General features: G+C 30.4%; 1 protein-coding gene across 2 annotated transcripts in view; it reads left to right on the forward strand.

Moving 5' to 3' along the window:
• Positions 1 to 4,174: 4,174 nt before the first annotated feature.
• The window catches only part of LOC118185169 (cubilin-like), a 120,185-nt gene continuing 110,554 nt past the window's right edge, over positions 4,175 to 13,805 (forward strand). Inside the window, exon 1 of one of the 2 annotated variants that reach the window (XM_035354979.2) lies at positions 4,175 to 4,990. In XM_035354979.2, the coding sequence (XP_035210870.2) occupies positions 4,871 to 4,990 (120 nt within the window). In that variant the 5' untranslated portion in view covers positions 4,175 to 4,870. The remainder of the gene's footprint in view (positions 4,991 to 13,805) is intronic. The other variant, XM_035354978.2, reaches the window with a different exon arrangement.

Raw genomic sequence — 13,805 nt, forward strand, 5'->3', positions numbered from 1 at the left:
TAAATGAAAACAAATCCTTTGATTTTTTGCATGGTCTAGTGTGAGATATCTTTATGGCGTATTTCTGCCGGATGTGGTGCCAACATGACGGCGTTTTTTCGCTAAATGCCTTGAGGTCCTTGTTGGATCATTTGGAATGAAGATTTTAAACATTCCAATATTTGTTCTGCTCATGATTGAGTTTCTTGAAATATTTGTTCCATCTATGTTAACGTTGTAATCGCAAAATTTAAAACTTCAGTCAATTAACCCCTCCCCCCCAAAAAAAAGGGTATTGAAGAAAGAATGCATTTCATTTCAGCGTTTCAAAAAAAGTTTAAAAAATTACATCGCATTTCATGATTAGAAATAGTTTCAGTTATACTGCTCGGTGCTAAAGACCTTCTTTTCAATTAAATAACTTCCAAACATATGACTTTGACATCGAGCAATATTTCCTAATGTCTTTAGCGATGAAATGGGATATGTAAGAGCTTAATATGCAATGGTGTGTGATGGCGCATACTTAGTTACTGTTTCTTTCCTACCTGAGAACGTTACACTAGCTTATTAAGCATAGATACAAGAAGATTGAGATCAATCCTGTTAAAGATTGAGAGTATTACACTAGATATGTTATAGACTTCAGTTTGTGTCACTATGTCTAGGCTCCTCGGCATAATGGGAAATATCACATTAGGCCAAAGCGTCAGTCAAGACGAGATTTATTTTTGCGTTACTAAATTTGATCCAGACGTTATTGAAAGGATATCTCTGCATTAAATGTGGTGGCGGTTATGCTAAAGTATGAGGAAATATTTTCAACTTTTTTGTATAGATTCGTTTCATAAAAAATAAATTAATTTTTCTTTTTTGACTATTTCTTTTCTTTTTTTTTTTTTTAAATAGTGCTTGCTTTTAGATTTTTCTGGATTAACAGTGTCAAGTTATACTGATTTGCAACGTAGTAAACGTCATAATGATAATCTGCATACAACAGATCATCTCACGATACTCATGTTGTTTGTAACAAATTCTGCAATTTCAAACAAATTTCATTTAGCTTATTAAATTAGTTATCACTTTTTCACATTTACTTTTTTAATTAATTAATTTTTTTACCATACCCTGGGAAGTACTTCGGTAATAAAAGAAAAGTTTGCATTATTATCATCTTTTCCTCATCAAATTTTTATCTTATGGATAGTCTGATCAAAACGCATTCTAAATAGCCAAACATTTGGTATTTTTAATTGAATGTAAAAACCATACGCATGTTTACATACTTTGTTGGTTTCTAAGATAAGAGTTCTAAATTCTTCAGTTCACCACCAGCGGAATTACAAACATTTTGAATAAATGGTACTATTCACTTTCCTATCAATTAATCCCTGCCCTGCAATTTTTAAACTTGTCAGTCCAAATTTAAAGGTATTTCTAAGGATTTATGAATAAATGCTGTATTATCAAATCATAAGTGTAGGTTGTTTCCGAATAGGCAAATTTCAAAGTTAGAAACATTTCGAATGTAAATATAGATATATACATCGATAGTAAACAAACTGGTGTGGGCAAATGGATATAGTTAATGCTAGGTAATATTTAAAAGTGACAGCCAAGCAAAATTTTAAATTTCTCAGGAAAGTGTAAAGCGAAGCAACGCTGAGCTTATGCATTTCTGAAAAGATAAGACTAAGGATACTACTTGGAGAAAGATTGTTTTTGTAGACTACTAAGGTCTTCTGAGTATCTTGAGATCCCCTGGAGCATAAATCTCTGGCAAGAGATGCTTAATGTCAAATTCAAAGAAATATCTCTCTTTCTCGGCATCAACCAAAATTAGACGTTTATTAGCATGATACATATTGGTATTGAAACACTTCAGCCTCAAAATCTTGGACTTAAATCACATCACTGTGGAGAAAGTTCAATTTAATGCCACTAAAATATCTTAGAAATCTAAGCAATGACATGAGGGCACATGATGAGAGTTCTGTGGCTGTCCGGAGTGGATATATTGCCCGTTAACCTTATCTCTGTGCCAAATGTGCTAAAATTTAAAGTTTTGTGTACCATTTCATAATATGCATATCGAAGGATTTTGACTATCTCTATTAGTTATGTATCACTATACTGATGAATTTTGGGGTGCTTTTTGCATAAAATTTAGTTTAAATCTAGCGTACATGCCTAAAGTATGTCAATGTGAAAGTCGAAAACCTTTGTAAATGTATAGCAATCTTTGTTAAAGGTTTATAAATGTGGAATCTTTTAAATATTTTTCGGTGCTCATATTTACAAAACTCATGCAATTTTGCCTTTTCTGTACTTTTTGCCTTTTCTTATGTAAATGTTTCTGCAATTTTGCCTTTTTTCTGTTAAAGGTTTATAAATGTGGAATTTATTAAAGCTCTGACAATTTTGCCTTTTCTGTAATTTTGATTTTTTACAGTTTTTTTATTCTTAGTAACTTCTACATTCCAATTGTTTGGTTTGCTAAGTTATTAATTTATAAAATTTTAAATAAAATTTTTTTCTTTTCTCTTCATTATACATTTTGTTTTTTAGTCTAATTTGTATATTTTATACCTATTTTCATTCGAGTCATGTCGGAGGGTTGTATCAAGGCTATATCTTGATAATTAAGTTTTAGAATTTCATAAGAATTTTATAAATTCTTTAAAATTTGAGTTAATATACTCTCATTTAATTAACTTAAATTTACACTTGAAGAATTTCTTTGATTATTAATTTATTTTGCAATTCATCTAGCTATGATTCAGGCACATGGTTCTATTGATAATTCTCTCAGCTACTTTTTGACAAATATTACAAAAATGCATGAACTATTATTTATTATTTATAAATCATTATTTAGCCTTTGATGAATATTGGTTAATTTTTGCATTAATTTACTTTTATTTCAGTTTTATTCTCTAAATATTAGCTTCAATGTTTTTAATTAGTGCTTTCTTGTTAGATAATTTACCATAATTGTTTGTTAATTGTATATATATATTATCTCTTTATACATATATCTATTATATATTACTAGACATGTATTGTATATACAGTATATATATGCATATAATCAAGAGATGATAATTAGATCTTACTCTAATTTTGATCTAATTATCTTTGAAATTTTTCAAATTTTGTTTTATATATAAATAAATATATCTATATCTATCTATCTATTTATATATAGATGTGCATATAATAATAAAGAGTATTTCAGCTGCAATTTCTTACGAAGGTGCGTTAAAATAACTTATAAAATTCACGTTACTTTAAGGGTAACGAAACATATAATTTACATAACTCTGAAGATTGTTATTTGTGTTAAAAAATAACTCATTTTCATTTTTAATCTGGAATAAAAATTTATTATTTTTTTTTAACTATACTTTTTTTGTTCTGCAAAACGTTTCTCTAGTCTAAAAGATCTGCTGCAGCTGAAACAAGCGTAAGTTTAGAGGACTGAATATAATAAAAGCTTGGAGTTGATTTTGGACTTTAATAAGATTTTGGAGACCGAGCAACTAAAATAAAATCTCGGAGATTGGAGTAAGAGCTATCTGTAAATACTTGAGGAAACCGAAAGGTATAGCATATTAATATTAAATATACACGAAATAGAAAATAATTTATTTCATTTATAACATCTAGTAAAATAAATTTATTGAAATTAAATTTTAACGCATGAGTCATTTGAGAAATATATTCGCTACTGAAATGCTTAGTATCTCATTTGTTTTGTAAAGTGACGATGAATTCACTAAAGTCACACTTTGATCATATTTTAGGACCACAAGCACTAGCTTCTATTTATTCATAACTTAAAATAAAAGACAGAGATGTTGAAATATCTTTCATCTCAATAATTGTTAGAGTATTAAGGTAAAGATTTATATAAAATGAAACTACAGATTAAAAATTTCTTGTCAAAATATTTACGTTACAAAGTTTTGTTAGAGACAAAGTATTAATAAAATAAGAAAGTACTAGCATTTTGCTTTTAATGATAGTAATCGACGAAGCTTATCTAAAGATCCTGTGATATGTTGGGAAGGAACTTCAAAATTATGGGTCTGCTACCCTTAATTTGCCTTTCTTACCACCAGGGACCGCCCTCCCTACAACGGGCATCCTCTCGCAGACTGCTCACGCAAATCCTGCTGAAACTGGTCAGTAACATCCTTGACTGCCCCGAGACAAAAATGAGCAACACGATAGAATTTTGTTTTTCGAAAGTTCTTTTCTTCTTCTTTCTTCAAGGTCTGGACCCTTTTTTATCGATAACTGGCACCTGAAAAATATACGAGGGGAAGGCGAAGAGGACGGACACGAAGCCCGTGCCGTCTGTTCATGGTCCAATGCCCCCGACTATAAAAACTGTTGCATTTCTTGCGATGGCTCATATTTTCCTCAAAGAGATTGTTCCGGCACCTAAGAGTCACGTGACAAGAAATTCTTTACAACAATGCATGATCAGAGAATTACGTAGCCGGACAGTGCTATTCAAAAGTAACATTCATAGGCAATAGGCAGCAAGCTTAAGAAGTTATTTTTATTATTCATTCCAGTGTTTGTTTATTCACAATTCCGTTCATTCCAACTTAAAAACTACTGATAGGACTTGGAAAAAATCAAAATTGTTTAATCAGAATTTTTTGTGGATTTTGTGATTCGAAGAGTGAAATTGCGTGGATGCACCGAATTTCTGAGTGTAAATATTATGCGTGATCAACGCCGAAAAAGCTCTTGAAAGACATTATGAAGATAGACTCCGAGCCCCAAGTATCTTGATAGCAAAACTTTGTAGATTTCGCAGAAAAAGAACTACGAAACTATTTGCTCAAGATATACATCCGTTATTTATTTAAAAAAGATGAGTAGTATTCGAGTGTTAAGTATATTGACTTATACTGTTTTGTTCTTTCATCCGCAAATGTGTCAAGAATCTACGACTTTGTCAACTACAGAACCACTTGCTGACGTAACGTCAACGGTAAGGAATATTAACTATATTCATTTCTCAACTTCTGCAACAAATGTTATTTAATTATGCATTTATTACTTCCATTTTTATCTTAACACGAGTTTATTCAAATGCATCTGCTTAAAATTATCATTATCTTGCATTTGAATACAAATATTTTCTAAATACTTCATTTAAATTTATTAATATAAAATAAAGAGCAATTTTTAGATGCAATGTTTTACGTTTATAGCATTTAATTTTGTATATTTACAATTTTCATACTTGTTTTCAATTTAATTTCTTACATAATTAATTTTATGTGTTTGTTTTGCTATTAAAAACAATAAAATATTGCGAAAATAGATACAGAGAAAATATGATTAACTGCTTATCTATTTTTACTCACAAAATCAAAAATTAAGTGTCAGTAAACGTTGACTGCAAAATAAGTTTTTTTGAGAAAATTAATTTTACATCATAATAGGTGTAATGTATATTATATCAAAGAACTCTAAATTATAAAATTTCAAATTAAAACTTTAAACGTAGTTAAGTCTATATGGTCTTTAAATTACAGAACAGTAACATGTGTATAAAATAATTTTTTGACGTTTACATACCATCGAATTGCATAATTAACTATTTGACATTTAGGTATCAAATTTAACTCGTAAAAATATGAATTAACATGTTCTTCTAATTAAGGTTTAATTTTTAGCTTATATATTCCAACAAATTTCATAATCTGTATCTATAATTAATACACTAACTGCATTTAATGCAAGTATTTTTCCAAAAGAAAAATATGAATTAATTTTTTAATCGATTATGGGAAAGCATTCAGTAGCTATCTGTCTAAAGGTAGGATGCTTTCCTGGAAAGTTTTATAAAGAAAATTGGTTCATATGGTATGTTACACATGGGTAAAGCACGAAAACGATGTTGCAACCAGTCCTGCCGGGATTCGAACTCGTGTCAAAATACTAGTGCTCATTATCTTAGCCCCTCGGGTATTTGCTGATCGACACGAGAAGGATTTTTTTAACTAATTATAATGTAACAACTGAATTATCAAGCTTAAATCCTATTTTCTTCATTTCATCAATTACATTTCTTTAGATGCTTAATCTTATACAATTTTTATTACGCACTGAGGGTGTACCTCAAAAGTACTTATAATGAAAAACTCTTTTTGGGAATAATATGTGTGTAATATTAGTGGAAGCATTACTTTATGTTGTCCACTTTAATAACATTTGTATTTCCTTTTCTTCTTCATTAATATATTTAGAACCTTCACAAATCAGAAGGATCTATCTAAGGCAGCCATTTTCTGAAAATATGAACAATGATATTCAGTGTCTTTTAATTCATGTCACATTCATTGCATGAACACAAGTCACTTGACCAGTTTCTAAGAAACACCTTTAATTATTTGATATTTTTTAAATTAAAAAACAAGCATTGTGTTCAGAAGTTAAGCAGCTAAGACACCATTATTTTGACAGTAAAATAACTTCAGAGAGATAATTCCAGTGCATTTTCATGTAACTCGACTATTAAGCACCAATGGGCGATATTCACATCTCTTTTTTCCCCTTACCGTTATTTTTTCTAAGCATACGTATTGTAAATACTAACCAGTTCCCATTAGAAAGTCTTTCTCGAATGCATCGCTCCCTTTAAGCAATTGGCCCTCAGGTGTTTTATCATATTCAAATAACCCAACCGTTTTAAGCAGATAAAGCTATGATTTATTTGCCCTCATAGGGTCTTTATATAATATTTAATTTATTACATCCTACTTTATTGCGTTATCAAATATTATCATTTTTCTTAACATTTAAATTTAATCGAGTTCATCTATAATTTTTGATGGAAATCTGGACACATTCCTGATAGTGTCTCAATTGAATGTTTTTGATGTGTCAGAGTGTTACTGGCAGAATGGGTATTAACAATGTATTGCACATCTCCTCGGCATAAAATTTTAATTTTTGTTTCAAAGTGGATTAATTCCTTGTATACGACATTAAAAAATACTTTTTTTTAATTTGCTAAAACTAGTAATGAAGTATTTAAAATTTGTTATGTAATATTATACCCATAATATGTCTTATTATTTTTATAAATAGTTATACATTTATTATTATGAACTAAAAAATTTTGTAATGTTGCAAACTATATAATTTCTCTTCAGACTTACCCTAAATTAGTAGCTGTTTGCGTGCATCTTAGGAACAAATTTGTTACATTTCTTAAATTGATGTTGCTGTGTAAGGAAACAAAATATATGCGTTTAATTTTACTTAAATTTAAATATATTTTCCATGATTTTCAAAACTCATTTTATTAAATTTAAGTGATTTTTATTGTTACAGCTACTAACGAACTGAAATACTGAGAAAGCCACTGGCTGTGAAACAAAAGAGTTTCATGCAGTTTTAGAAAAACGTTCCTCGTTCTTCCTCTTCTTCTTCCTTTTTCCTCTTCTATATTGCATAACTTATCCTTTTTAGAATGGAATATTAAGATTGGGAAAAAACTTTTCATGATGGGAAAACTAAAAACTTCTGCTAGCAATAAATGTAAGAATAGTAAGAGAATGTTTTACAAACGTGAATAGCAATGAAAAGCTCTTGTTTGTATTAGAAATTTAGAGGGAATTCCATGTTTACTAAAATTTCATGAAGTCATTTTCAAAATTTAGAAAGTAGATTAACTTGTTTCAAAAATAATAAAAAATAAAATAAAATAAAATAATAAAAAGTCGAACTGAAATTCTTATACTGTACTGGGGTTAGATTACTTAATTTAGGCATAGCATACAAGTTCTATCTGCCTCAAATCCATCCCAACTATGGAATTAGAAAGGAAGAAACTAAATAATATCATCCTTTTCATCCTTTTTTCCTGACCACTCGACACATTTTAAGTAAAATCCACGGGCCTCATTACACAAATTCGAACCCAGAGCTATGGAAATTATTGCAAATTTTCTAAAATGACTTCCATATTAAACCTTATTTATTTTTTAATATTACCGAAATTTACAAAGAATTTATAGTGATTTTAAAACGCACCTGAAGAATATTTTCCTTTCCTGATTTTCTCCATACCTATTTCACCTGTGAGCATCTGGCGAACTCTTTTAATCTAACTCATCTGTGCTTAAGTCGTTGAAATTCACCGATAAGGATGAAAAAATAAAGCAAAAATTTACAGCTAAATGTTATTTCAAGCACATAGTAAAAAAATATAAGATGGAATCAGAAAACTCATTAGAAATGTGAGTGATGCGTATTTTTAATCTAACTTTCAAAATGTTAATTTAGAAATTACTGTTTTTACACACATGTTCGACACAAATAATTTACTAAGAAAACTTTTACTTTTTAGTCAATCCAAAATATAAAATATAAAAAAATGAACAATCTGTATAAAGTTGTTTTCTATATATCTCTCTCTGTATATATATGGTATATTAATAACTAATTAACTATGTAGTACATTCGTAAGTCCCTGGTCTTCTATTTCAAAACGATGGAACTAATTTATATTACTCAATTTGGAAAAACGAGGCTTGACTAACCAACCAAATACTTTTTGTTGGAGAGGGGAAATTTATGTAATATTTCTAAAAAATTATTACATAAATATTTTAACCGAAAATGAAACTCAGAAATTCAGTCACAAAGTACAAACTTCCTTTTGGTACGAATTTTCACTTTCATTTAACTAGTTATTGGAAGCATGGCGAAAATATTTTTCAATGATTAAGATTTTAACTAAGGTTATACACATTTTATCCCTTATCTTTTCTTTCATCTAAAAATATTCACTTTAAAATGATGTCTAAGTCTTGGATAGCAAATATTTGCCAATATATTTGCATCAGATACACAAGTTTGCAAAAACGAAACAATGTATTAAAACAAAGAAGCACACCGAGTTAAAGTATTATGCATTTCCCTTGATTCCTCAAAGGTGTGACATTAATCTAGTCTCAGATCTCATTTTATTTTATAAGAAACTACTGTTAGCAATGTTATCTACTGATCACCATTCCATCATCTTCCCTTATCTTTTGTCATACTAGTGACTTCGCGATATAATTGTGACAAAACAGAAAATTTAAATGTTTTCTGATCAATTAAACCATTAAATCAGACAAACGTTGGATTTCTTGGTGTTAGTTTTTTAAAAAATACTTAGGAATTTCCATCCTTCTCCTTCAAAGAGGTTCAAACTATGCCTAAGTCGAAATTTGCGTAGGGCCAAATAACTGAAAGGAAAAAATCCTCTCCGAAATGTACAGATCATTTATCTAAAATAAATCTAAATCTAACCAAAAAATTGGTCGCTAAAGCAGACGTAGTTTACTACGTCTGCTTTTAGCGATTTAATTAGTTGATTGCTAAATAACAGGCATGGTAATCGTTTCTACAGAAGAGAGGCCACATTTATTCTGAAACAAAATATCTCTAAAAAAGTATTTTTTACAGAAATATATATGAAAAAAGTATAAAACTGAATTTTGATTAAGCTTCACATTCGGATTATTTTCTAAAATTAATGACTAATTAAATATTTAGTTTCACTAATTCTTGTAGGATGCGTTTTGGGTTTACACATATCATTATCATAAATCGGCATAATTTAACGTAATGCAATGATCTCATTTAGTTAATCATTCATACGACTCTCGTGTGTTGCCTCATATTGAACCCATACATTTATATAACTAAGTGAGTGGTCAACAGCAAAATTCTCTCTTACATTTCACGTTTGATAAAACCGAAAATCTGCGTTTATACTGAACCTAACCGGGAACAAGAATTAAGTAACTTTACTTTTCTGATACAAAGATTCACGACCTCTTTTTTAATAATAATATATATATATATATATATATAAAACATTGTAAAAGAGTATAAAAATTCTACAATGATCATTTAATGTAAGCTTAAATCAGCAACAAAAATAAGTAAATATTACAATAAGTTACAGATTGTTAATTTTTTTATTTTTCTTCTGGATAGACTAAAATACAAATCTAAAGAAACGTTTAAATGGAGTAATAATCATTCCCAAACTAAAGAGATTACAATCTTACAGTAAAAATAATTAAAGACATCATTATAGTCAGAATAAAGGGCTGTTCATGAGACATGTAAAATGTTCTTAAAATGAAATTAATAAAATTTTAAATTTACCAAACAAGCTGAAAGCACTAATAGAAGCTTTCGTCAAGCAGTTGGGAATTTAATTAGTGAGAGGCCACAGTGGTGTAAGAAATCTACAATAATTTATTTAATGTGCGCTTAAAAGCAGCAATAAAAGTGTCTAAATCTTAACATGAGAGAAGGGCTATTAACACTTTCCATCTTTCATGAACAGAGCTTTATTTTAGGCTATAAAGATTGCTTAAAATATCCTTATTGTGAGTTAGGCTAGTAAGCTATTTACTTTTAAAATGATTATTACTTCGTTTAGATCTTTCGTTTCTTTGAATTTTTAGTTTACTCATATTGCGTTTTTAGCCTGTTCTGGAAAGAAACAAATTATAACATGTATAATTTATTAATGCATCGTGGTGTAAAGATCGTGACTTGTGAGGATCGTGACTTAAAGAGAACGTGAAATATAAATAATAGGACAAGAACTTGCATTTTACGGTGTGGCAACAAGAAGAGGATTCGAAAGATTTTTATATATATTTTGTTTTAGAGAGTTTAAGATTTTTTAATATTTTAATAGTTGTAAGAGTTTTAACTGCAGTAGTTAACAGTTTAAAATTTTGATAGTTTAGAGCTGCAGTATTTATTTTTTTTTGGTTCTGTTTTAAAATTTAAATAAAAGTATTTTGTTTATTCTGAAAAATTAGCTTTATTCTTCCTACAAGATTCAATATTCATTATATTGAAATGAGGAAAGGATTTTTACTGGCGCAGTCGACAGGATCGGAGTTTCCCCGCATATAATTACGAACCAAAATAACTCAGGTGAGAGCTCAATTTACCTTGGAAACGTAAAATAGTTAATTAAGATTATGAAAAGTTAATTATTGTTTCCGTCATGGAATCTTAGTTTATTTACTTGTCAAAGTAATGAATACGCCAGTGTTCAAATGTAATTTTCAAAGTAATGAATACGCCAGTGTTCAAATGTAATTTTCAAAGTAATGAATACGCCAGTGTTCAAATGTAATTTTCAAAGTAATGAATACGCCAGTGTTCAAATGTAATTTCGTTTGACTCGCCAGAGTAGGTGAACAACACATTAAGTATTGATTCTACTGATTGATTTTCGTGTCAAATAAAATTAAATTCATTGTGAATTATATTTAAATAGAAAAAGAAAAGAAAAAAAATAGCTTTTCATAAAACTAAGAGTCTATTGGCTGAATAAAATCGAGACATGGCTTTTATGGGACGTGGGAAAAAAGAGGATTTGCTGGCTTTAGCTGCTGAATTAGAAATTCAAGTAGATCCAAGTATGAAAATCGTGGCGATAAAAAATGAAATAATTCAAAGTGATACATATGATGAAGCATTTGCTAAAGAAGTGTTTTTAACGATTATTGAAGAGAGGAAAAGAAAAGAAGAGGAACAGCGAAGAAAGGAGAAAGAAGAGATTGAGGAACAGCGAAGAAAGGAAAAAGAAGAGATTGAGGAACAGCGAAGAAAGGAGAAAGAAGAGATTGAGGAACAGCGAAGAAAGGAAAAAGAAGAGATTGAGGAACAGCGAAGAAAGGAGAAAGAAGAGCTTGAGGAAAGGCGAAGGAAAGAAGAATTAGAAGCACAGCAGAAAAGAGAGCAAATGGAGTTTGAATTGAGGAAACTCGAAATTGAATCTCGTGTTCGACTAACACAAACTCCACCAACAAATGAAAATGGACATCATAATTTTGATTTAATTAAGCTTATTCCCAAATTCAATTTAAGACACGATGATATTGTGATTTATTTATCCTTATTTGAAAGACAAGCTAAAAGGACAAAGATTAATCCTAAAGATTGGGTTTCATGTTTATTGACTTTAATGCCATCTGAAATCATTCAATTAATTGGTAGGGAATCTGAAGAAAATTTTGAAGATTATGAGTACATTAAGGCCATTTTATTGAAGAGATTTAAATTAAATCCTGAAAGCTTTAGAAAAAAATTTGTGATGCACCAAAAGAGCGCTGAAAAATCATGGAGAGATTTTTGCTACGAAATTACAAGTTATTTTGAAGAATGGATCAATGGTCTTGAAATCACAAATTTTGCCGCGTTAAAAGACTTGATTATTACTGACCAAATTAAGAAAAGAGTACCCTATGAAGTAAGAGACCATCTTCTGGACGACTGGGCGAAATTCGTTTCTCCAACCAAATTAGCTGATAAACTTGACGAATATGACAGTGTTCGTAATATCTCAAAACAGAATGGTGGTAATCCATCAGCAGACAGAACTAATAAAAAATGGCAACCTCGTTCTCCACTTCCAGAAAGAGCTTTCAGAAATAAATCGCTGTACGCTGAAAACACGCCAAGAGTGTACCCATCCCGTAAGAGTGACGAACCACAAAAGACTAATTTCAAATTAACTTGCTATAATTGTGGAAAAGAAGGTCATACATCTAAGTTATGTACCAAAAATCGGATACCAAGAAGTGCTTCTGCAACAGCACAAAACAACTTAATACAAACACAAGCACCCCTAGCAGAAAAAGAAAAACCAGAAGTGCTAACTGCCAAGATCTCTATTCCTGTCTCAAAATCAGTAGACGTATCTAGAAACATAGATGAATTAAAACTGGTCAAAGTTAAATGTGGAGATATTATTCTAAATGGAATCGTAGACACGGGAGCACAAATTTCAGTAGTCCGTGAGAAATTGGTTGACAACATACCTTGCGAAGGAGAAAGTAAAATAGAGATATCTTCTGCTTTTGGTGAAAACGAAATTACTCCACTAAAGATTTTCCAGATGAAAATTGACGATGATTTTCACGGTAGAGTGTCCATTACGTGTGCTGTTTCAAAAAAGCTAGTTACCGACTTGCTATTGAGTTCTTCAGCTTATGAAACACTCTGTGGAAATATCGAACTGTGGAACTGTGATCGTCATTGGGATGCATCCCCCTTAGAGTACAAAGAGACAGATGATAAACCCTCACCAGTTGAAGACATTACTACAAATTTGGCTGTTGTTAATCAGATTTCCCAAGAAAACATAGAGTCTCTGAAAACAACGAACAAGGTAAGACTAGAATTCAAGACACATCAAGAACAAGACGAAACTCTGAAAAAATGCTTTGAATGGGCAAATAAAAATCAAAATTCATATACTTTCGATGATGGCATATTACTTCATTCCGAATATATCTGTGGTGAAAACATTAAGCAAGTTGTATTACCTTTAGAAAAAAGAAGGGAAGTCCTAAGAATGGCACATGAAATCCCTCTTGCCGGCCACCTCGGTGAGAAAAAGACAATTCAACGAATCAAGTACTCATTCTTTTGGCCTACTATTAAGCAAGATGTTAAAAAATTCTGTGAAAGTTGTAAAGAATGCCAATTGAGGAGAACAGTTACGTACAAAGATCGAATCCCAATTCAACCTATTGTTAGGCTGGAAACACCCTTTGAAGTATGGAGCGTGGATTGTATCGGGCCATTAGAACCTCCATCCAGGAGAGGTCATCGGTTTGTGATATGTGCAGTTGACCTATGCACCAGATGGGCAGAAGCCACCCCCGTCAAAGACATAAGTGCGAAAACAACATGCAACGTTTTGATGAGGTTTTTTACTCAAACTGGATTTCCAAAAGTGATTTGTTCCGACCAGGGAA

The sequence above is a fragment of the Stegodyphus dumicola genome, chromosome 8, assembly GCF_044657685.1.
Source record: "Stegodyphus dumicola isolate Sdum_Otavi_A_Nest chromosome 8, ASM4465768v1".
NCBI classification, from domain to species: Eukaryota; Metazoa; Arthropoda; class Arachnida; order Araneae; family Eresidae; genus Stegodyphus; species Stegodyphus dumicola.